General features: G+C 38.8%; 1 protein-coding gene across 4 annotated transcripts in view; it reads right to left on the bottom strand.

The window, feature by feature from the left end:
* Specc1 (sperm antigen with calponin homology and coiled-coil domains 1) overlaps positions 1–25,563 on the bottom strand; it is a 230,697-nt gene that overhangs the window by 171,603 nt on the left and 33,531 nt on the right. For all 4 annotated transcript variants that reach the window (XM_076870325.1, XM_076870324.1, XM_076870326.1 and 1 more), the window contains one exon: positions 16,917–17,052. In XM_076870325.1, coding sequence (XP_076726440.1) covers positions 16,917–17,052 — 136 coding nt within the window. The remainder of the gene's footprint in view (positions 1–16,916; positions 17,053–25,563) is intronic.

The raw sequence follows: 25,563 nt of genomic DNA on the forward strand, positions 1-25,563 counted from the left end.
GCAAGAAAAGGAAATAAAAAGCATATAGATCTGAAATGAAGAACAAAATTGCCTCTATTTGTAGATGATTGTTTATGTTAAAAATCATAAGGAATGTAAAATAATCCACAAATGCTGTGGGTTTAACAAAGTTGCAAGATGCAAGATAAATATATGAAAATCAATTGTATTTTTTTTTTTTTTAAAGAGAGAGTGAGAGAGGGAGGGAGGGAGGGAGAAAGAGAGAGAATTTTTTTTAATATTTATCAGCGGATACAACATCTTTGTTTGCATGTGGTGCTGAGGATTGAACCCGGGCCGCACGCATGCCAGGCGAGTGCGCTACCGCTTGAGCCACATCCCCAGCCCACAATTGTATTTTAATATACTACCAAATGCCAATTCTAAAGCCTATAAACTGCATGATTTCATGTATAAACTGCCCCCTCCCCGCCTTTTTTTTTGGCAGTCCTGGGAACTGAACCCAGGGCCTTGTGCATGCTGGGCAAGCACTCTCCTAGTTCCACCGCTAGGCCTATAAAATATTTTTGAAATAACAAAATTACAGAAGTGGAATACAAATTTTATGGCCAAAAGTTAAAAGTCTATGGAAGAAAGGAGGTGAGTATGGCTCTAAAAGGGGAACATGAGGAATTTTTGAGGTGGTGAAAATGCTTATAACTTCACTGTTTCAAAGCCAATGTCCTGGCTGTGGGATGGTACTATCATTTTGCAAAAGGTTACCACTGTTGGGGGGGTGGGGGCGGGCTGGAGTTGCAGCGCAGAGGTAGAGCACTTACCTCGTACTTGTGAGGCACTGCGTTCGATTTCCAGCGCCACAGATAAATAAGCAAATAAAATAAAGGTCCATCAACAAGTAAAAAAATATGGAAAAAAAAAAGGTTACCATTGAGGAAATTGGGAAAATGGTACAAGAAATGATCTGTAGTACTTGTAACAATTGCATGAGAATCTACAATTATTGCTAAGTAAAGAGCATATGAAATATATTTAACTAAATTTAAAAATATCAAATACATTTCAACCTTTATGTTGACTTGAATTGACATTTTAAAGAAAATTTATACACTTTGAAAACCGTTAAAAAAAAAAAAATCTCCAGAAAGCATACAAGCTTCAAAGTGATAGAAAAAAGAAAAATACTAAAATAAAACTCAGGGGGGAAAAGCTGAGAAGAAAAAAAAATTACCACACCAAACTCACCCACTACTGATAAAAACAACAAAAATGTGTCAGAAAGCTATTTTTATTACATCTACAATACAGATCATCTGAAATCTCTGAAACCTGATATCCTTTACTAGAATATTGATTACCCATCAGAACACTGTGAATAAACAGCAAGCCCCTGCGAGTGCTCTTGCCCCAAGCCATATCGGGCACACACATGCCTCCTATAGCTAACTCCCTTTCTTTCCTTACATTATGCCATCATTTGAAGGTGGAAAAACTTGTTTATAATTATATAAGTTCACAATCTAATTCTGTTTTGCATAGAATCACAAAAACAGTGTGACAGAGTATTATTATTATACACTTAGCCTTCTTAGAATGCAATAAACGTATATGTTCAAAGGAAAGCAGTACTTTGCTTTGTTCAAAAGTTTACCCTGAGTTGTGGGCGTTTTAGAGATTCACTCAGATCAACACTGCTCTGGTATTTGAATCCCCCACACTGCACCAAGTGGTCTCCTCTGTAGCATTTAGATTCTCAGCCACCTCCACCCAAGTACAAGCATCTAACCGTCTCCTAGTGGAGTCAGTAAATACACATCTAAATGTGTTACTTTATTAAGAAATGGGTTTCCTTTTATTTCTCTTCTACATGACAGGTAGGACACTGTATTGATTTTTTCCAGTCATACATATGGACTGACAAATTTCATTCTAGGATATTAAAGGGTGCCTCACAAAATAACCATCATTAAAAAAAAAAAAAAAAAAAAAAAAAAGTAACTGGACCACAAGGTCGAGACCTCTGCCAGAAGCCCCTCTGAAAGCATTGCAGGGCTTTTTTCTCCTTGACTGCATTCCACTGGAAGGCCATGCACAGGAAATAACCATGGCTGGCTGATAACAACAACAATATAAGTCACGGACAGCAATACCAGGGGCACTCACACAAACAGTGGGGAGGATAAGGCCACCTTCAGGCAGCGACCAAGGCAACAAAACAAAATCATTAAGAGAGAAAAGAAAATGTGCCCAAACTGTACCCTAGGTTTTATTGCCCTCCCCACTCTCATTCTGGTTAATATAAAACATTTTTCCCATTCCTTTACCTGGGCATAAAAAGTCTGACCTGATACCCACACTCTCTCCAATGGAATTTTTCTTATTTCCAATTCGGGACACACACTAGCTTTCCTTATAGAATAATCACTAGATCTATGTGGAAAATTTTGGCAACTCACGACCTATCTGAGGACTCCAGGGAAATATGTACCCATGAAACAGCTACCAGAAGAAACTAGAAATTTAGAAAATTTCTAATTTACCTTCTCATTGAAATCTAAAATTTTATAATAGTGAGAGTAGGGCAAAGAGTGATGAAGAAGAAACAATCTGAAAGCAGAGAAATCGGATGAAAGATAAAAAAAACACAAGAGTATATGGAATGGCGCAAACTATGTTGTATTTGTGAACGTCAAAATGAACCTCATTATTATATGCACTACTAAAAAATTTTAGAAGAAATATGCAAAGAAATGAAATGCAAAAAAAAAAAAAAAGCCCACAGAAGTTGAAGTAAAGAAATAAAAGAAATACACAAAACAAAACATAGTAGATGATACTTTTTTTTTTTTAATTCAGAGGATTCATGAAAGTGATTAAAAGAATCAAAGAAAATATGTGACATGGAAGATATACCCAGGAGACCAAATACACACATATTTTAATTTCCTGAAAGAGACTCCAGGGTGAAAAGAGGAACAATAATCAAAGTAATAACTGAATGCCTAGAAGGCATGTAATAAAATCCACCTCTCAATTCTAATAACAACCTAAGTAGGAAGAGTAAAAATATTATTATCTCAAGCCAACTTTCTGCATCATATTTAATGGCAAAACACCAAAAACTGCTCGAAGTAAGGTAAGAGCAAGTTTAGGACGTCACTAGTATTTAACACAACTCAGGTCACACAGGTAGACCAGCAGGAACCAGAAATAAAATGAATAAGTACTGGTATGGGGGAGATGAAAGGCATTGTTCTCTGTGGCTGAGCTAACGGACCACTTGGAAAACACACGAGAATCAACTGAAAATCATTAAGTAAAGATGGTGAGGAAAAGCTAGTCACAAGTGAAACAACTAAAGTTACAAAAAAGTACAATGAAGCCCAGCACGGTGGTGCATCTGTCATCCCAGTTACTTGAGTGGTTGAAGCAGAGGGATCACTTGAATCAGGAGTTAATACTAAAACTAATTAATTAATTAATTAATTAATTAATACTAAAAGTGGAATGAATCAGAGATTAGCACAGCCCTTGCTTACATAAGAATGACATTCAGATTCATTCCATATTTTTAAAAATAAGGCAAAAATACAATAAATGAAGAATCCCATTCATAGTAGGAATGGAAGCATAACATGAAGACATAAACTTAGAGAACTGACACAGAGAGAGAGAAGAGAGAAATTCTAATGGGGAACAAAAAGAGAAGAGAGGACTTGCAGAACAGGAAAAATAGCCAGGTCCCCGGATGGAGATGTGGCAAAGATATTGTCATTCTTTGGTGAGATGCAGGGAGAGTTCCCACTTCTCAGAACTACAGGCTGAGAGTGGAGGACCCAGAAAATGCTATCCCCAAACCACACTCGATACCTTGTGCCTAGGCAGAAAGCCAGAGGAAAACCCTGGCCCCATTCCAAGGCCTATCTCAACCATGCACTCCTAGGAGATGTGGAGCCATAAAATCACTGAGTGCATCATGGAGTTTCAGATGCAGGACTTTAACAAGCCAAGTTCACAACAGCCTCACAACTGGATTCACCCAGACACGGTCAAAAGCTTAAAACAATGTAGGAATGGACAAAGTGTGATCCATCCGTGGCGTGGCATGTCATTCAGCCTTAAAGACGAAGGACATTTTGACTCATGCTACAGTATGGATGGAGCTTGAGGACATTATGCTGAGCAAAATAAGCCAATCACAGAAGGACAAATAATGCACGATCTCACTTGCATGTAGAATCTAAATTAATCAGACTCATAGGGACAGAAAGCAGAATGGTAGATGCCAGGGACTGTGGGGAGGAGGAAAAGGGTGGTGACCATTCAGTGGGTACAGAGTTTCAGTCACATGAGATGCATCAGTTCTAGAGAGCTGCTGTAACTAGTGTGCCTACCGTCAACAATACTATGTTGCACGCTTAAAAATTTGTCAAAGGGGGTGGATCTAAATGTAGAAGAAATGTAGAACTAAATGTAGAAGAAATGGTGAGTCTGAAATGTTAATTTTTAAATCACAAAATGTACTCATCCATAAATGTTTCCTCTAAAATTATTAAAACAACAATAAATTCATTCCTGGCACTCTGTGATTTTATCGGCTCTCATCTCCAAATGGACTTAGACTCCTCACCTGCCCTAAGTCCTTCCCTGGGTACTCAACACTCCTTTAGGGCTCCTGATGAAATTGGCATATCCTTAGGCTGAGCTACCTCTGTGCCCCTTACTCCCTTGCCTGTAAGACTTCCGCCACTGCCTTTTCATGCACATCTGTTCCTTTTTACACATTTCCTGAACCTGCAGGCATGAGGTGTCCCAGGTGGCCCCCTCACCTCCGACGGTCTCTTGCTTCTGCGAAATGGACACCCTCCATCTCTGAGGTTCCTGAAGCAGGACCTGGCGTCCCCCCCTGCCCCCCCTACACCCACTGCTATTGTCTGTCATCTACTGACCCCACCCCAACCTCTTAATTTCTTGACATTCCTGGGTGAGGTGTGCCTCCTGCATGGCACCCCCATCCTCACTTTCAAGATCTACCTATCTTGATAGGTAGCCCGGAAGCTACCTATCTCCTGGTTTTCTCTCCAGCTTCAGTTCCTGAATCTGCAGATCCTGTCTCCAATATTCACTGTGTGTGGATTAGAACAGTCAGCTTAATGGCTTTTTGCTTCCGTCTCCTGATGTATAAAATGGAATGGTAATAATGACACTGTCCATAGGTTTGTAGTAAAGACTAAAGGAGACTAAACTTATTCAGTATGTCTATTAGAATGGTGGTTAGCACACAGTGAGCTAAGAGTATCAGTGTTGGTAGTAGTCACACAATCAAAAGTGAAGATGGTAGAAAAGATATGAGGGTTTCTACCTGCAGCAAAATGTGCAGCAGGAGAAAAAACTCTGGGTTTGGGAAACTACACAACCTACCGGGGCCTCTGTTTCTTTACGCATAAGAGAGTGATGAGAACATTTACTTCCTGTGTCTGAGGAGTCAGCACCTGGCAGGAGCCTTGTGTCACTCCCTTCCCATGTCAGAGAGGGTAGGTAGGTCAGAGCCTAAGATATTACCTGAGCATATCGTAAGCAAATAGAGAATGGATGGACATGGGTACCGGCATGGAAGTGAGTCAGTTCTGACCTTGGAACCACAACTGCTTCATCCTCATTGATAACACGCTAAGCTATCTAAGATTCTGTGATGTTAAAGCAGAATGTGGTCAAGGTAAAACTGGCCCTTAACAAATTTCTACTTATTGAACTTTTAAAAGGAACTGACATCAATTTAAAATAGTGACATTCTTTTCAGTCTTATATGTGATATATATAGGATCATCTGAAAGAATATTTCTGTACTTTACCAGTTTTCAAAATGTTCACCCTGTGGTCATGTGAGCCTCCCTGCCTTCTCCACAAGAGATCTGTGTGCCCTCCTTATCCCTTGGTGCCCATCAGACCTCATTTCACTAACCCCACTGTTACTTTGAGCAGAAATCTGACTCTACACCCACCTTAAAATCTGTCAGGAGAATCTAGCCACCCTACTTCTTTCCCATGTGAGAGAGGGTAGGTAGGGTAGGGTAGGTAGGTTTTTACTTCTGAGTCAATACCCAAGAAATGAAAGAAGGCTCAAAGAGACACATGTACACTGATGTTCACAGGAGCACTATTCACAACAGCCAAGAGGAGGAAACAGATAAGCTGTCCATCAACGGATGGATGGGTAAAGAGAATGTGGTGGTAAATATATACAGATGAATATTGTTTAGCCTGAAAAAAGAAAAGGAATCCTGACATGTGCTTCAGCATGGATGAACACCGAGGGTGCAGAAGGACAAATACTACATCATTCCACTTCTAGGGTAGTCAAATTCATAGAGACAGAAAGCTGAATGAGGATTGCCAGGATTTGGTGAGTGGAGGGTATGGGGAGTTAAGTGTTTCATGGATACAGAGTTTCTGTTTTGCAAGATGAAAAGACTTCTGAAGACAAGATGGTGGATAGATAGATTGCAAAAACAATTGGAATATTCTTCATGCCACTAAACTTCATACTTAAAATATAGTTAAGATGGTAAATTTTATGTTATGTGTATTTTATCACAATTTCAAAAAATCCAGGAGAGTTATAGGTGGTTGTTCTCACCCTTTAAATTATATCCAGAAGGGGGCTGGGGCTGTGGCTCAGTGGTAGAGCGCTCGCCTAGCACGTGTGAGGCCCTGGGTTCGATCCTCAACACCACATAAAAATAAATAAATAAATATATATATATATATATATATATATATATATATATATATATATATATCTCCGGAACCCAACTACTGTTCCAGCCCAGGCCACTGTGACTTCTTTCTGAGATTAAGACTGTGGCTTCCAATCCAATATCCTCCTCACTCCAACTGTCCACTCACAAGAAGATGCCAAAGGATTCCTTACAAAATGAAGTCAGGTCATATCACTGCTCTGTGCAAAACTCTGAGAAATTACCCAACCTGCCTTTCTTGTCCATGGCTGTTGACTTGCGACAGCCCCATTGACCTTCTTACTGCTCCCTGGGCATGCCAGACATGGGCTCTTGACAGTAGAGTGTATTTTGACATATTGAACAGACATCCATATGGGTCTTTATCAGGTAGCTCCATGAAGGCAAGAATCTTTGTCCTGGCCATTGCTAGAATAGTGCCAGACATAGAAAACACTCAAAATATTTGTTGAATTAGTGAATAAATATAAGAAGGGTTGTTTTGAAGTCAGGTAGAACTTGACCTCAGAGCCAGAACTTGGACTGCAAGGGCATCTTGATGTTTTGACAAGGCTGCCACCTGGTGGCCAGATTCCCTTACTGCTTTCTGGGGGCTTCCCTAGAATCTCATTTGACCTTGAGAAAAGGGGTTTATGGGGCAGAGGAAACCCAACCCTTCTCTAAAGCTTACACTGGTTGGGTAAGATGAGCTATACTCAAAGGGTACCTCGGGAAGAATAAGATCTGGCTACAATTCTGCACATGTGAGATTGATGGAAGAAAATCACACATGTTCAGTGTGGACACCTGGGGTGGGCATGGGAGATACAAAGTCAAAGTTGTTTGATTTTTCTGCAGCCAAGTTTCCCTGATCTGGATAAAATACTACCTTCTGCTTAAGGCTGTTTTGACGATGAAATGGAGTAACAGACCAGAGGTCGCACAGGGGCTGCAGATAACAGGGCTTGATGTGGTAGTGGCTGCCCTTTTGTGACTTTGGCTGCTGCCTGGTTTTTGTTCTTGTTGAAGCTAACTCTGGAAGACCGCAAAGCCTGGATCTGAAAACTAGAAATAGTCTTTAAACAAGCAAAAAGGAAAGGCTTCCAGAAAGTTCATGTCTCTCAATTCAATCAGTTCCAATCCCAAAAGAGTCAAATGTCTAGTTAGAACAAAAGTAGACAGAGGACACTATATAACCATTATTACCAAAGATGAAACATTTTCTTCTGCTACTAGGCTTGAGAGATTCTCCCAAAGGACAGATCAATTCCCAAGAAAAGATGTCTTAATACAGGAATATTGCCGGGCATGGTGGTGCATGTCTATAATCCTAGCGGCTCAGGAAACTGTGGCAGGAGAATCACAAATTCAAAGCTAGATATTCTAAATAAAATATTAAAAAAAAAAAGGGGCTGGGGATGTGACTCAGTAGTTAAGTGCCCCTGGGTTCAATCTTTAGGACCAAAATAAATAAATAAAACAATATAGGAATATGACAAGTTTATATATTGTGACTTGAAAATTACAATACTATATTATACTTTCATGACAAAATTCTTTAAAAAATTTATACAGCCGAACAAAGAAAAGTTAAATATTTGAGTTTATGGATATGCCGATTATCCTGATTTGATTACACGTTTTATACAAGTTGAAGTATAATGCTATATTCCATAAATATGTACTTATTATGTTCAATCAGTTCCAATCCCAACAGAGTCAAATGTCCAGTTAGAACAAAAGTAGACAGAGGACACAATATAACCATTATTATCAAAAGATGAAACATTCAAAAATAACATAATAATAGAAAAATGAATATACTGGAAAGAAAATACAGAATACCATATATGCATTAGAGAAAACAAGTTAAAATTTCAAAAATTAAGACTTAAGTACCATAAAAAGACTTCCGCCCCCTAAGAGTCTATATATAATTTATCCTTTTATCCTTTTCCTTTCAGAGGAAACCAACTATATATTGCAAGCATTTACCTGATTTTCTTTAATTTGATTCTTTTCTTTCACAGCTTAACCTATAGGGAATTACTTTAAGTTCTGCAAGTGTCTAATGGTTGGTTGATGCCATTTCTAACATACAAGTAATTTCCATCTTTATCTCAACTGTATTAAGGTATTTTTAGTACTTATTTTTTAGTTTTAGGTGGATATAATATCTTTATTTTTTAATTTTTATGTGGTGCTGAGAATCGAACCCAGTGCCTCATGCATGCTAGGCAAGCACGCTACCACTTGAGCCACATCCCCAGCCCCTGAATTAAGATTTTAAGACTTGCCCTTATAAATGACTAGGACCAGCAGTTTCTTTTTCTTTCTTTCTTTTTTTTTTTTTTGGTATTGGGGTGCTTAACCACTGAGCCAGCCCTTTTTATTTTTTTATTTTGAGATAGGCCCTTAGCTAAGTTGCTTAGGGCCTTCTAAGTTGCTGAGGCTGGCCTCAAATTTTTGATCTCCTGCCTCAGCCTCTCAAATTGCTGGGATTATAGGCAAGTACCACCATGCTGGGAATTTTCTTTTCTTTCTTTCTTTTTTTTAAATGCATGTTGCTATAGTTTGGATCTTGAATATCCCTCAGAGGCCCACATGTTAAAGATTTCATTCCCAGGGTGCCACTCGTGGGGGGTGGTGGAACCTTTGAGAGGTGAGACCTAGTAGGAGGTCTTTAGGTCACTGGAGACATTCCCTTGAAGAGGACTGTAAGACATCAGCCCTCTTCTCACTCTTTTTTGCTTCCTGGCCGTGAGATGAGCAGTTTTGCTCCACCACATGCTTCTTCCGTGATGTGCTGTCTCACCATGGCCCAAAGCAGCAGGATCTACTGATAGTGGATTGGAACCTTCAAAACTTTGAGCCAGAATAAACCTTTTCTCTTTATAGGACTGGGGATGTAGCCTGTCAGAAGGGTGCCCTGGGTTCAATCACCAGCACCAAAAACAAAACAAAATCTTTTCTCTCTGTTAGTCGATGATCTCAGATATTTTTTATAGTGACAGAAAGCTAACACACATGTAGATAAAATGCAATCGAATATTCAAATGTCTACCCAAACACTACTGTTTGATTGCTAAGGAGGCAACACCCAAAACAGAAAAGTGTTGATGTTGCTGCTCCCAACATTTGGTCCTAACAGTCACTCCTTTATAACTCCACAAAGGAGTCATTTTGGGATCTCATGATGGTGTACAAAAGTGCCAGCTATCCAGAAGCTATTAAGGACTACCTATATTTAAAAATAAAAACTCCAGAGCTGGGAATGTAGCTCAGTGGCAGAGCTCTTGCCTCACATGCACAAAGCCCGGGCCCAGCAACGCAACAATAACAACAACAATAATGATAATAATAAAACTTCCAGAGACAAAATGTAATTCCAAATTTATCTCTATTAAGTCAAATCATTTAATTGCATTAAAATAAATAAACTGACAAAGTGAGTTTGGAAACCTAGGAGAATGTCTTACATTCCAATAGCTCACGGCAATTTAAACAGTATTCCCAGATGTTTGTCCCAAGAACATCACTGTAGTTGTCTCCTTCATTTGATAAATAAGGAAGCTAGTGCCCCATGGGGTGTAGGAACTGGCCCACTTTAGGAGTTCATATTAAGCCAGGATCTTTTGCTAGAATTCTGAACAAAGGAGCACATGCCTGAGCAAGGAATCAGACAAACCCCAACAAATATCTAAGAAACAGGGCAAAAGGCAGATAGAACAAAGGATTAGGTGAAGGGAAAAAAGTTTAAGATATGGGCTGTGGATGTGACTCAGTGGTAGAGCATTTGCCTTGTATGTTGAGGCCCTGGGTTCCATCCCCACATCCCTAGTACCACACATACATCACACACAAGTTTAGGTGATAACTTGTATTTATCCTGTTTTAAACTTTTTATAGTAATCTATGTTAAAAATTTTCAAACAGTGAGGAAAAATCTAAGATAAAAATCTCCCTTCACCATTTTCAACAATGGTAACATTCCTCAGAGAATCAGACTTGGATCTTTGTAGAGAAAATATTTATGATTTTTATAATTGCCATATCATTAAAACAAATGAGACTATATTATAGTATAAATACACCATGTTATTTTTCCCACCTAGTGTCTTGGAAATCTTTCCCTATCAGTACAGACAAATCTGTGCCCATTTTCATATTGTATACTACTCACCCAAAACCTCATTATTCAACCAGCCCTGTAACGATGATACACTGGGCTGTGGCCAGGATTTTGCTATGGTAAATAACAGTGCAAACATCTTCCTCATAAATATTGGCACCCTTTTCCAAGTATATCAGTAATGTTAACAAATCAACAGGCTGGGATGCACAGCTCAGTGGAAGAGCACTCATTTAGCATGTTCAAGGGCCTGGTTTTTCATCCCCAGCACCACAAATAATAATAATAACAACAAAACAACAATAACAAACATTAGGAATACCTGATCAAAGGTACATATTTAAAATTTAGGCAAAATATTGCTAAATTGTTACCAAAATATGATTTGGCAAATTGCCAAATGTCCTTGTGCTACATCCACATGTGGTATGCCAGCTCCTTGCACCCTTAGTGACACCAGCAATTGTCAACTGTTTTAGTTTCTGCTAAATCTTTTAGGGGAAATAACATATGATATTATTATTTTGATTAGCATTTCTTTATAAATGAGGTTTAGCATCTTCTGGATATCTGTATTTCTTTTATATGAACTACCCATTTTTCCACTGTATTCTTTTCTTTATGGATTTGTATAAATTCTTTGTAAAAAAGCTCTTTGTTACATATATTGCAAGTAATTTCCTCATTTTATGAAGCACTTTGAAATATTTATGTAATTACATTTTCAATCTTTCCCTTTGTGGCTTTTGTGCCTGTTCCTACTTAGAAAAGCCCAAGGCTAAGACTACAAATTAATTCTCTGATGTTTTCTCTTTGTACTTTCATAGTCTCATTTTTTATTATTTAAATATTTATTGCTTTTGAAAATTTTTTTGATGAATTAAAATAGGGATCCAGTTTTATTTTTTCCTGAAATTTTAATCAGTCTTTGTGTGTGTGTGTGTGTGTGTGTGTGTGTGTGTGTACGCGTGCACAGTGCTGGAGATTGAATCCAGGGCCTCACTCATGCTAAGCATGGGCTCTCCTGCTGAGCTATACCCCCAGTATCTCAGTTCTTATTTTTGAGTGAATTATCCATCTTGGTGTAAAATGCCAACTTCACCCTATACTAAATTAGCCAGTGTATCTTGGATTTTCTCCACTGTTCCACTGAGCTGCCTATTTCTTCTCTAGCTCTAAGATGTTTATGGTTAGTCCCTTAATTACTGTTTTTCAGTAGAGTACATTTATTCTTCTACATCAGGTTTTATCAACAGAGTGGTACCACTGACAGTTTGGGCAGAATAATTATGGGGGACTGTCCCATGCATAAGATGTTTGGCAGCACCTCCACCCTCTTCCCACTAGATGTCAGTATCACCTCCCAGTCTTGACAACCCAAATCATCTTCAGACATGGCCAATTACTCATGGGTCTTAGGAGGAAATCAAGTTCAGACCCTGCTGAGATCCAGTTTATCAGATATACTCCAGTATCACTTTATCCATGTTTCCACTCCCAAATTCCCACTCATATTTTAATTAGGATGAAAATGAATTCATAGAATGATTTAGACATCCTATTACACTTAATGTGTTATACTATTAAAATTTAATATTTATTATAAATCTTCTTAACTAAAAACCACAGATAGTCTTCCACTTACTTATATCTTCTCCGAAGGGCATAGACTTGTTCTTTAAAAGAGTTTTTAAATGATTTTTAATATATAGTTCCTTGTACTAGTAAGTTTATTTCTAGGTATTTTACTTTTATCATTTCTTCATAAACAGCGTTGTTTATTATATTATTATCTAAACTAGTCATTGATAAGAAAGATATGTATTTATCCATTTTGAGTCAGACCTCACTATGTTGGCCTTGAACTCCTGGGCCGAGCAATCCCCCTGCCTCAATCTCCAGAGCAGCTGGGCCTACACATGCCATATATTTTATATCACCAAAGAAGCCTCCATATGTTTATAGTCTACCAAGAATCTGTTATTAATCAGAAAGATTGATAATTGTGACAAATATATCTTGAATATCTATTTTTCAGTATAGGATATTTATTCTTCTACATCAAGTTTTATCAACAGTGGTACCACTGACAGTTTGGGCAGAATAATTACTGGGGACTGTCCCAGGCAAAAGACGTTTGGCAGCACCTCTACCCTCTGTCCACTAGGTGTCAGTATCACCTCCCAGTCTTGACAACCAAAGGTAGTTTCTCTTTGGTCTATTACTGTTCTACAATAGATCAGATTGAGATTCTCTATTATTCATTCATTCTTGGATGACATAAATCCACTTGATTGTGATATACACTACAATTTTTTAATTTCTTGTTGAATTCTATTTGCTAATATTTGAACTTACATTTTTTTGCTTTTAAATAAACTTTTTATTTTAGAATAATTTCATCGATAGAAAAATCATAAAGATAGTACAGATTTTCCATATATTCAGCATACATTTTCCTCTATTAACGTTTTATGTTAGTATGGTACAGTCATCACAAGTAATGGATCAATAATGATATACTATTTTCATTAAGGTTCATACTTTCAAATTTCCTTAGTTTTTATTTTTTAAAATATTTATTCTTTTTTTTTTAAGTCTTTTTTTTTAAAGAGGGGGGGGAGAGAGAGAGAGAGAGAGAGAGAGAGAGAGAATTTTAATATTTATTTTTTAGTTATCGGCGGACACAACATCTTTGTACGTGGTGCTGAGAATCGAACCCGGGCCGCATGCATGCCAGGCGAGCGCGCTACCGCTTGAGCCACATCCCCAGCCCTAAAATATTTATTCTTAAGTTTTAGGTGGACACAATATCTTCATTTTACATTTATGTGGTGCTGAGGATCGAACCCAGTGCCTCGTGCATGCTAGGCGTACCACTGAGCCACAACACCAGCCCCTCCTTAGTTTTTTTTTTTTTTTTTATAGTTTTTTTTTTTTGAATTTTTATTTTTTTTATTTATTTTTTTTTTATTCAAAACATTACAAAGATTTCAGAATCACATCGGTTACACATCCACATTTTTACATAATACCATAATAGTAACTGTTGTATTCTGCTACCTTTCCTATCCTCTACTATCCCCCCTCCCCTCCCCTCCCATCTTCTCTCTCTACTTGCCCTCCTTAGTTTTTAATCTAACATTATTTTTCTGTGTTAGGATCCAATCTACAAGCCATCTTACATTTAGTAATTTTGAATTCTTAGTCTCTTCTTGTCTGTAACAGTTTATCAGATTTCTCTTACTTTGTATAGTCTTATGAGTCTGAAGAGTATTCAATAGTTATTTTGTAAAATGTTCCTCAATTAGGATTTTGTCTGATATTTACCTCCTGAGTAGTTTCAGTAGATTCATTCGTATTACATATCTTATTCTGAATTATTGAATTAGGGAAAGTCAACCTACTTAGTCCCTCACTTGAGCCTGTCGAACAAGATGGTAAGAGACTAACTCCATCACAGAGGGCTTTATCTTCTAGGTAATTCTCACTTTGGTCACACAAAGAACAACCATGCAAAGGTTATAGAAAGAAAAATCAATTTTAAAATTGGAGAAAGCTGTTTAAACACTAACTGAGGTACATTATTAAGAGTATACTTGGGCTGGGGATGTGGCTCAAGCAGTAGCGTGCTCGCCTGGCATGCGTGCAGCCTGGGTTCGATCCTCAGCACCACATACAAAACAAAGATGTTGTGTCCGCCGAAAACTAAAAAATAAATATTAAAATTTAAAAAAAAAGAGTGTACTTAATAAAAATGAACTTAAACATTAGAATTTGGATCAAAACTGAAAGATACACCCAAATACAAATACAACATATGGTGTAGTCAAAGAAAGAGAGTAAACAGATCTAACAGATATTTTAAACTATAAACCCCTAGGGTCTTTGTTTATATCAACCTAGGTGCCCTTCAACAAATGAATGGATAAAAAAATGTGAGATAAATACACACACACACACACACATTGGTGTTAGGGTCTGTAAACAAGTCAAGATGGCGCCTGGCATTTTGCCAGGGGGAGTAGTTTGTGAGGTGGCGCCAGGGAGCCATTAAGTGTGGAGATTCCTTATTGGTTGACTGCTGTATCTAGTTTATGTTAATTAAGATAAGCTGTGTGGAATGTATATATACCCCTCCTGTCCTACAATAAACGGCTCCCACTCCTGCTGTATCAATGTACATAAGTTGCTGGTCACACCCCCCCCCTCCCCCCGGTTATTTTGCTGCAGCCAGGCTGCGGCACATTGGAATATTACTCAGCTATAAAAATGAATGACTTTATGATTTTTTTCTTGTAAGTATATGGATATGGAGACTACCATGCTAAGTGAAATAAGCCAATCCTCCCAAACCAAAGGTCAAATGTTCTCTCTGATACACAGATACTAACACACAACAGGGTGGGGAGAGGGGAAGAATAGAAGTTTCGTAGATTAGACAAATGAGGAATGAAGGGAAGGGAGGGGAGATAGAAATAGGAAAGAGAGTGGAATGAATCTGACTTAACTTTCCTAAGTTCATATATGAATACACCACCAGTGAAACTCCGTATAATGTTCAATTATAAGAATGGAATCCTAATTAGAATAAGTTACACTCCATGTATTTATAATATGTCAAATAACACTCTACTGTCGTGTATATCTAAAGAGAACAAATAAAAAAAGATAAAAAGAAATGCAGTTTGTCTACGGACATATTGGGATGTCTGATTTTTAATTCTTGGACGAAATAGGATGGAATATATAATGTGCTCTCTAAGGTTGGAATGTTCCCCTAATGATCTCTGAGGTTTCTTTACTAATGGCTTTCAACTCTCCTAAATAGTTTGAGAAGCCTCACTTGGTTTTTGAAAAAGCTACAGAAAACTTTTTCCAGGAAGCTTTCTGAACATGTAAGATGTTAATCTGACATTTTGGCAACAATATTTGAGAGTAAAATTGGTCTGTCAGTTTTTAGTGGGCTTTAATAATTTTTGGAATCAGTGTTAGGCTAGTTTGGCTTGAAAAATAAGTTGGGCTTTCATTATTGTTGTTTGCAGTACTGACAATGGAACTCAGGGCCTCACATAATGCCAGGCAAGAATTTTACCATTAAGCTACATCCTCAGCATTTTTTAAAAAAAATTTTTATTTTGAGAACTGGGGGTGTGGCTCAGTGGTACAGCGCTTGCCTAGCATGTGTGAGGCACTGGGTTTGATTCTCAGCACTACATATAAATAAATTTTTTTTAAAAAAGGTCCATTGACAACTAAAAAATATATTTTTTTAATTTATTTTGAGACAGGGTCTCACTAAGTTGCCCAGGCTGACCTCAAACTTGTGATCCTCCTGCCTTAGCCTCCCAAGCAGCTGGGATTACAGGCATGTGTTATCATGCCCAACCATTTGTTGTATTTTTTAAAGTCATGTGTATTTGTGTGTGTTTGCATGTGTGTGAGTGTGAGTTTGTGTGTGTTTATATGAAATTAGTCTTTAAAATAGTAAAACTTTTATATAGAAACACCAGGCAATTTTCCTCACATCCAAAAGCCACATACAACCTTCAGTGATTCAACTTTTTTGAAAACTGAATAAATTAAAATACACCTTTGGAAAGGTAGTCTAGAACATGTTTTATTAAGAGTACAAAATCATAAGCGTACTAATCTTCAACATCTATTACAAATGGATAATGATATTTTTCAGTTATTTTCCCATGTTAGACTGTTTAACAATTCAGGGAGAGCTGTGTGATAAGAGTGAGTCCCTGGAACACTTAGGTCTCTTATCGGAATGCACAAAACCTTTTTGCACCACAGAATCTACACCACCCTGCCTGGATCCCAAGGATTTCACACACGCATGGTAACAAGGGGATTATAGAGCAGACTGAGCAAACCATCACACTTACTTCCTATGACCTTTCTGTTTCTCTCTCCACGTAAACTCCCCTGAGGGCAAGGACACTCCCTAAATCAGCTCCTGGCACAGGGCGAGTGATTAATAAAAATCTGATGAGGGAAGAGAGGAATGCATCACCAATGTGCTTTTGTATGGCCAAGATGAATGGCTTCCTAGTCCCTCCTGCCCAGGTCCCTCCTACCTGTATTGGTCCTCAGGCGACTCTCAGCTAGCTCAGAGATGGCTCCTGCTGTTGAAGTCTTTTTCAGTCGAACTACCCCTGATGAGGTGGTACCTCCAGGTTTGTTGAGCATATCCTCGCTACTGGCCCTCTTGAGCTACAAGAGGAGGGAAAAGAGAGAGGATGAAGACAGGTTCTCAGTAAGGAGTGCTGCAAAACAACAAGGTATCTGAGTGGAACCGTGTGCCCAGTGGCTTAGATACTATATTCTGAGAAGCACCATTGTGTGAAGTAAAAAAATGCCAAGTTAGGCAAACCTGTGCCTGTCATTTGCAGGTCACAGTATGATCTTCTATAAGATCTTCTATAATCATTTCAAAGAATAGAGTAAGCTGACGGTGTATAGTACCCCTCGTGTCATGCTTCAAAATCAGTTGTCTCCCCTTATGTGCAGAGAATACATTCCAAGACCACTGCTAGTTCTTAAATTTCCAGCCCTTTATATACTATGTTTTATTCCTACAGTAGATCTTAGCCACCTTGACATACAACCTTTTTCCTTTTCTTATGAAGTTGAGAATTTTAACCTCTTCACTTGAAGCACTACACAGCGTATCTGAATTTGCCAGCATCTCTACTCTTGCATTTTGGGGCCATTAATAAGTAAAATAATGGTTACAGGTTACATGAACCCAAGCACAGAGAAATCGTGACAGTTGGTGTGATAACGGAGACAGGATGAGGAGTATCCGCAGCATGGATGCTGAAACACGTGGATGATTTACCTCCCAGGCAGTATAGTGCAAGGTTTCATCATGGTACCCAGAATTGCATGTGATTCAAAACTTATGAATCAATTATTTCTGGAAATTTTCACTTCATATTTTTTGGACCATGGCTAACCGAAACTGTGGAAAGTGAAATGTGTAGATAAGAGGGGGACTGAATGAGTGGGGAAAAAATCTGGTAGAAAAACAAACAATGGCACGGGCGAAAAAAGAACCGGGAGCAGCACAGAAAGGCAGGATAGGGCGGTGCACAGAACATTTCTAAAATAGCTTAATGTACATCAGGAACGTGTCTGTATAACCAATGTGATTTCTGCAACCTGTACACTTGGAAAAATGAGAAATTATACCCCATTTTATTCAAATGTATGATATGTCAAGTTCATTGTATTGTCATGAGCAACTAATTAAAAAAAAAGTGTACATCAGGAGGAAATGATTGGAGAATCTACCAAGTGCATGACACCAGGCACTGTGTAGAGCATCTCATAAAAGAGGTGTTCAGCCACAGTGTTGAGGCCTCAAAGGCGGCTCCATTCTGCTCCACTGGCTTGGGAGCCACTTACTGAGGGTTAGAACTTCACACATTTGCACAATTAAAAAAAAAAAAAAAAAGAAGCAGCATTTTCCATTTTCGTATCATTTAAATTTCAAGGTATAATCACATGCCCCCAGAACAGTTTGAAAGAGAAAAAATACCAATACCAAATGTTGGTGTATTCAGCAGCAACTATCACGTCTTGCTGGTGGGAAGGCAAATTAGTAAAACTGCAGTATCAATTTAGCTAAGTACTTTCACCTTATGCTTCAGCAGCCCTACTCCTTGCTCTGTGTCCAAGAAAACTGCTTTAAAAGAATGTTCATAGCACCTTTATTTGTAATAGTCCCAGTCAAAGCAATTCAAATATCCTTCAACAGAAAAGACATTAAATAGTGGTATAGTTCACAATGGAAACACAGCAATAGAAAAAAAAATAAAGTTTGATATTAATAAGTGGATCAGTCTCATAGGTATTCTAAGTGAAAAGAAACCAAAAGCAAAAGATCACATACTGCCTGATTCCACGTATGTGAAGTCTAAGAATGGCAAAGCCAATTAATGGCAACAGAGGTTGTGTCTGGGGAACTTACATATGGGAAGGAACCTTCTGGGTGCTGGAACATCCACATAGACATCGGGTGGTGGTTCTCTGAGTATGAACTTGTGTAAATATCAAGTGAACTGAATAGCTAAGATCATGATGTGTGCTTTTTTGCACTTTACTGTAGTATGCTGTGCTTCATTAAAAAAGAAAAAGGGGGCTGGGGTTGTGGCTCAGTGGTAGAGTGTTTGTCTAGCATGTGCGAGGCACTGCATTTAATTCTCAGCACTTATATAAATAAGTAAATAATATAAAGGTCCATGAATGACTAATAAAAATATTTTTTAAAAAAAGAAAAAGAAATTGGGAATCTAGTTCAGTGGTAGAACGCTTGAGCAGGATGCACAAGACCCTGAATTCCATTCTCAGCACTGCAAAGAAAGAAAAAAAGAAAGAGAGAAAAGAAAAGAGTAAATTGGGGTGGAGGTGGTTGCAATTTGAGGCAAAGTCCTGGTTCCATTCCTACAAATATTAATGTACTTTTGTTTTAATTTTTAAAAAAATTTTATTGTGGCAAAATGAGCCTAACATGAAATTTACTATTTTAATCATTTTAAGTGAACAATTCAGTGGCATTAAATATAGTCACCATCTGTAAACTGAAACTCTATTCATTAAACAAGAAACACATATGACTTTTTTTTTTTTTTTTTTTGGTGTCAGTGATTGAACTCAGGGCACTTGACCACTGAGTCACATCCCAGTCCTTTTTTGCATTTTATTTAGAGACAGGGTCTTACTGAGTTGCTTAGCACCTTGCTGTTACTGGATTTGAACTTGCGATCCTCCTGCCTCAGCTTCCCAAACCACTGGGATTATAGGCATGCACCACACCACCCAGCCCACATACTGTATTTTAAAAAGAGGACCTTGCTGTAATCCTAGCAACTTGAGAGGTTGAAGCAGGAGGATTGCAAGTTCAACACTAGCCTCAACAATTTATTAAGACTCTGTATCAAAATAAAAAATAAAAAGGTCTGGGGACGTGGCTTAGTGATAAAGTACTCCTGAGCTCAATCCCTTGTACCACCAAAAGAAAACAAACAAAAAAAAGGGTTGGGGGACATTATTTAAAGTCTTAATATTAGCCAAACAACCCTGGTCAAGATTTTAAAACAAATCAATAATTTAAAAAAACAAATAATATTAAATGAACGACTTCCATTTAGTAGATGATTAAATTTTTTAGACAATAGCATAATCTCTGATTTAGCAACTGGATAAATATCGCACCTGAGGTTGTTACAGAAGTTGCACTATTGCCCTTTTTTAGGGACTCCAGAATTGTCTTCCCACTTTCCATCTCAGAGTAAAAGGTGTTTCTTTGCTCAAGTTTTCCAACCTCTCAAACCATCCATCAGATTGTCAGTATATGTGTTCAATATTAAATGGCCACAGTCTGTAATGTCAGCAGTCTTTTCCCAATAGGAAAATATAAATGAACTTATTATTCACTCTGCCAAGAATCATGACCAAGTGCATCCCTGGTTCCCAAAGGAAATCAATTCTGATCTCAGACTTTAAAAATTCTCAAGGGGACACCTCAAATGAAAAGTGGAAATCATTGTAGTTAAGGGTATTCTCAAAGCAATAGTGCAAGGGGTATGCACTTAGTTCTACTTTCCTCTAATTGGCCGACATTATTGAAATCAGTTAAGTCTTAAAATATCACTATTTGCGGATGACATGATTCTATACCTAGAAGACCCAAAAGGGTCTACAAAGAAACTACTAAAACTAATAAATGAATTCAGCAAAGTGGCAGGATATAAAATCAACACGCATAAATCAAAAGGCATTCCTGTATATCAGCAACAAAACTTCTGAAATGGAAATGAGGAAAACCACCCCATTCACAATATCCTCAAAGAAAATAAAATACTTGGGAATCAACCTAACAAAAGAGGTGAAAGATTTACACAATGAAAACTACAGAACCCTAAAGAGAGAGATAGAAGAAGATCCTAGAAGATGGAAAAATGTACCCTGTTCATGAATAGGTAGAACCAACATCATCAAAATGGTGATATTACCCAAAGTTCTCTACAGATTCAACGCAATGCCAATCAAAATCCCAACGGCATTTCTTGTAGAAATAGATAAATCTATCATGAAATTCATATGGAAAAACAAAAGACCCAGAATAGCAAAAGCAATTCTAAGCAGGAAGTGTGAATCTGGAGGTATAGCTATACCAGATTTCAAACTATATTACAGAGCAATAGTAACAAAAACAGCATGGTACTGGTACCAAAACAGGCAGGTGGACCAATGGTACAGAATAGAGGACACAGAGACCAATCCACAAAATTACAACTTTCTTATATTTGATAAAGGGGCTAAAAATATGCAATGGAGGAAGGATAGCATCTTCAACAAGTGGTGCTGGGAAAACTGGAAATCCATATGTAACAAAATGAAGCTGAACCCCTTTCTCTCGCCATGCACAAAAGTTAACTCAAAATGGATCAAAGAGCTTGGTATCAAATCAGAGACTCTGCACCTGATAGAAGAAAAAGATGGCTCCGATCTACATATTGTGGGGTGGGGCTCCAAATTCCTTAATAGGACGCCCATAGCCCAAGAGTTAAATACAAGAATAAACAAATGGGACTTACTTAAACTAAAAAGTTTGTTCCTACATCCTGGGAACAAATTTTTACCCCTCACACTTCAGATAGAGCCCTAATATCCAGAATATACAAAGAACTCAAAAAATTAAACAATAAGATAACAAATAACCCAATCAACAAATGGGCCAAGGACCTGAACAGACACTTCACAGAGGAGGACATACAATCAATCAACAAGTACATGAAAAAATGCTCACCATCTCTAGCAGTCAGAGAAATGCAAATCAAAACCACCCTAAGATACCATCTCATTTCAGTAAGATTGGCAGCCATTATGAAGTCAAACAACAATAAGTGCTGGCGAGGATGTGGGGAAAAGGGTACACTTGTACACTGCTGGTGGGACTGCAAATTGGTGAGGCCAATTTGGAAAGCAGTATGGAGATTCCTGGGAAAGCTGGGAATGGATCCACCATTTGACCCAGCTATTGCCCTTCTTGGACTATTCCCTGAGGACCTTAAAAGAGCATACTATAGGGATACTGCCACATCAATGATCATAGCAGCACAATTAACAATAGCTAGACTCTGGAATCAACCTATATGCCCTTCAATAGATGAATGGATAAAAAAAATGTGGCATTTATACACAATGGAGTATTACGCAGCACTAAAAAATGACAAAATTATGGAATTTGCAGGGAAATGGATGGCATTAGAGCAGATTATGCTAAGCGAAGCTAGCCAATCCTTAAAAAACAAATGCCAAATGTCTTCTTTGATATAAGGAGAGCAACTAAGAACAGAGCAGGGAGGAAGAGCATGAGGAAAAGACTAACATTAAACAGAGACGAGTGGTGGGAGGGAAAGGGAGAGAGAAGGGAAACTGTATGGAAATGGAAGGAGACCCTCATTGTTACACAAAATTACATGTAAGAGTTTGTGAGGGGAAAGGGGAAAAAGAAAAAAAAAAAACATGGGAGAGAATTGAATAACAGGAGATGGGATAGAGAAGGAAGATGGGAGGGAAGGGGAGGGGGGATAGTAGGGGATAGGAAAGGTAGCAGAATACAACATGTAAAAATGTGGATGTGTAACCGATGTGATTCTGCAACTTGTATTTGGGGTAAAAATGGGAGTTCATAACCCACTTAAATCAAATGTATGAAAGATGATATGTCACGAGCTTTGTAATGTTTTGAACAACCAATAAAAAAAAAAAAAGAAATCAGTTAAGTCTGACTTGAAGTACAGAATTATCAAGCCCTTTAGCAAAAGGCCCAGAGGGCAAGTGCTCAATCTTCAAATCAGAACAGGACTTCCATAAACCAGAGCACTTCCATAGGGGTAGAAATAAAACCACTTCAGCCTCCACCCCAACCATACCCTGGGACACTCTATCCCTTCTTCTATATGGGGTTGGGTCCTGAAGATGTGGGGTCTTGATGAGATGCCAGGCAGAGGCAACAGAAAACAGGAGTTGGCAATCCGTGGGAAGACTTGCTTTGTAAGATGGCCTAGCCCATCAATAAAGGAAGTGAGAGTGATCATAAGAATTGCAATGGGGGTTATAGGAATAACAGTGACCAGGAGGAACGCTCAGACGGCTGAAGCACCAGACTCAGGACTGGAGGGTTTCAAGTGCAGAGTTAGTGGTGGGAGAGCTGAGACCTCCTGCATTCAACTCTAAGATTAGAGCATTTTGTTTGGGGCAAGGTAGGAAGGGAGTGGGGGATGCAGTAGGGGACCCAGGGTATGGAATCTCTATATGCCAGCTTCCCAGCAATCACATGGGAAGGAGGCAGCTAAGGGTTGGTAAGGGCTGTGCAACCAGGCTGTAGAGACAGGCTGCTAGGGACAGATCCTACTCCACTCTTTCCTACCTATGTAACTAGAGGAACTGTTTTATAGTCCCCCAATTCTAAAATAGGGAAAATCATAATCCTAGTTCTACGATTGTGCCCTTAATTAAGCACTAAATTAAGAACAAAACAAGTATCGGTAGATACTATTATTAATACATCCCAAATACTGCAGTAACTGGTTAAATATAACCTCCGCTTCAAACATATTGAATTTTGACTGTTGGTCTCAAAACACTTTAAATTCACAGCATAGATGAACATGGAAATGCCCTTACTAACCACCTAGGGCCTAGATAAAAAAAAACATTTCACACTTAAAAGAATGTGAGAGAGGGAAGAGAAAGATCCTGAGAAGCCTCCTTTCTTGGCCCTCACTCTGCTCTCCTCTTTCTGCTCAAGCCATCTCCCCCACACCTAATGAGGTCTTTGGAATATGCAGGCTAGCTACAAAATCAGCTGTTGCTAATACTGTCAACGTTCAAGGAGATTTTGGCCACTGAATAGCCTTTTATATCTCACTTAACCTGTTTGCCTTTCAAGGAATCCTGAAACTAGATAAGGTTCAGATTTGCATACCAGGAAGAAGTAGGCAGGGAAAGACAGGTCCTGGGGAAAAAAAGGAGGATGCTTCTGGAACACTGTGATCTTAGGCAGCCAGGAGAGGCCCTACATGTGCTCATGCAGAAGCGAAGGGGGAGAATGGCAGGACAGAGAGCTCCAAGGACATCCCTCCTCTTCCCTCCTTGTTACTGTGCCAGGGCTGCTTCTCTAGGGGCTGAGAACTTTTCTGTTCTACCTAGACACTATACTTCAGCTAAGTGTTTACTGAAAAAGTATTATCGACTGGGTGTGAAGCATTCTGGAGGGAGCAGGTTGGTGCCAGAGAACAAGAGGTGCTTGTCCCAATAGTCCATGGAGAGAGGGCCAGGATTCTCAGCTCCCTCACTGCCCCAGGTGCAATGGTAGAGGATTCAGATCTGACTGAGTAGAAGTCAGGACAGCCCATGTGTGTAGAATATCAGGCAGCACAGCTGGATCTGCACTGGAGAGCCCCCTCTGTGAGCAAGGGGCAAATGGAGACAGAGAAGTAGAGAGAGGGTGGGCACATCCACCTAATGGGAGGCCAAGTTAAGGCAGAGTCTATTTTGAAGATCAGGGCAGGTAAGCCTACATTAAGGTTTAGGGATAGAATTAACAGTACAAGTAGGTGGAAGGGAGCCGGCCACGGCAACTCAGCACAGTGGGCACTTGTTGATTCTTCCAGGTCGTTTACCTGCATGTTCCTTCTCATTCCAGCACAACTCTATGATGCTATATGTTAGGAAACATTAAGTAAGTTGCTCAAGACTACATAGGTGCAGTGGAGCTGGAATTTGAGCCCAGGACTGTTTCCGAGGCCCATATTTTTTTCCACAACATCACCAGGTTGAAAAGCAATGGGAGCTGGGTGCATTGGTGCATACCTATATTCCCAGCCACTGGGGAGGCCAAGGCAGGAGGATCGAAAGTTCAAAGCCAGCCTCAGCAATTCAGCAAGGCCCTAAGTAACTCAGCAAGATACTGTCTCTAATAAAATACAAAAAAAAAAAAAAAAAGGTTGGGCATGTGGCTCAGTGGCTAAGTCCCTGTCCCCCATTCACAGGGCTAGAAGGAAAACTGTCATGTCGGCATGGTCCCACAGTTTGGTGGCCAAGCTCCTGGGCTGGAAATCCAGATGACCTGGATGTGATCCTGGCTCTGCCAGTTGCCAACTATGTGACGGTAGGCAAATCACTTCACCTCTCTGTGCTTTGGTTTCTTTACCCTCTAAATAGATATAGTAATGGTGCCTACCTCATAGTGTTGTTTTGAGGATTAGAGGAATTACCCAGCCAATGTGCTTAAATAACTGTGTCTAACTCATAATATGCCTTCAACAGAAGTCAGCTAAAATAACCATGAAATAAAATTAACATTATTATTTTGATACTATTGTATACAAACTGATTTCAAATTAAGCCAAGGATAATAAGAAGGGAATATTTGTAGGAAAACGTTAAAGCAATGTGATGGAGATTCCAGAGTGCACAGTAGAACATCAAGCAAATCATTAACTTCTCTGAAGCTCAGGCTCTTATGTTAAATGCATTCAATAACGCATTCAATAAAATCATACAATGTGCCTGCTTATGATATACGTGGCTAGTGCTATGGTTTAGATGCAGTTTGGTATTCCCCAAGGGTTCCTGTGTTGGAAGCTTGGTCCCTTGTTAATAGGTGGAGGCTCCTTTAAGAGGTGGGGCCTAGTAAGAGGTCATTAT

The sequence above is a fragment of the Callospermophilus lateralis genome, chromosome 11 (genome assembly GCF_048772815.1).
Source record: "Callospermophilus lateralis isolate mCalLat2 chromosome 11, mCalLat2.hap1, whole genome shotgun sequence".
NCBI lineage: Eukaryota > Metazoa > Chordata > Mammalia > Rodentia > Sciuridae > Callospermophilus > Callospermophilus lateralis.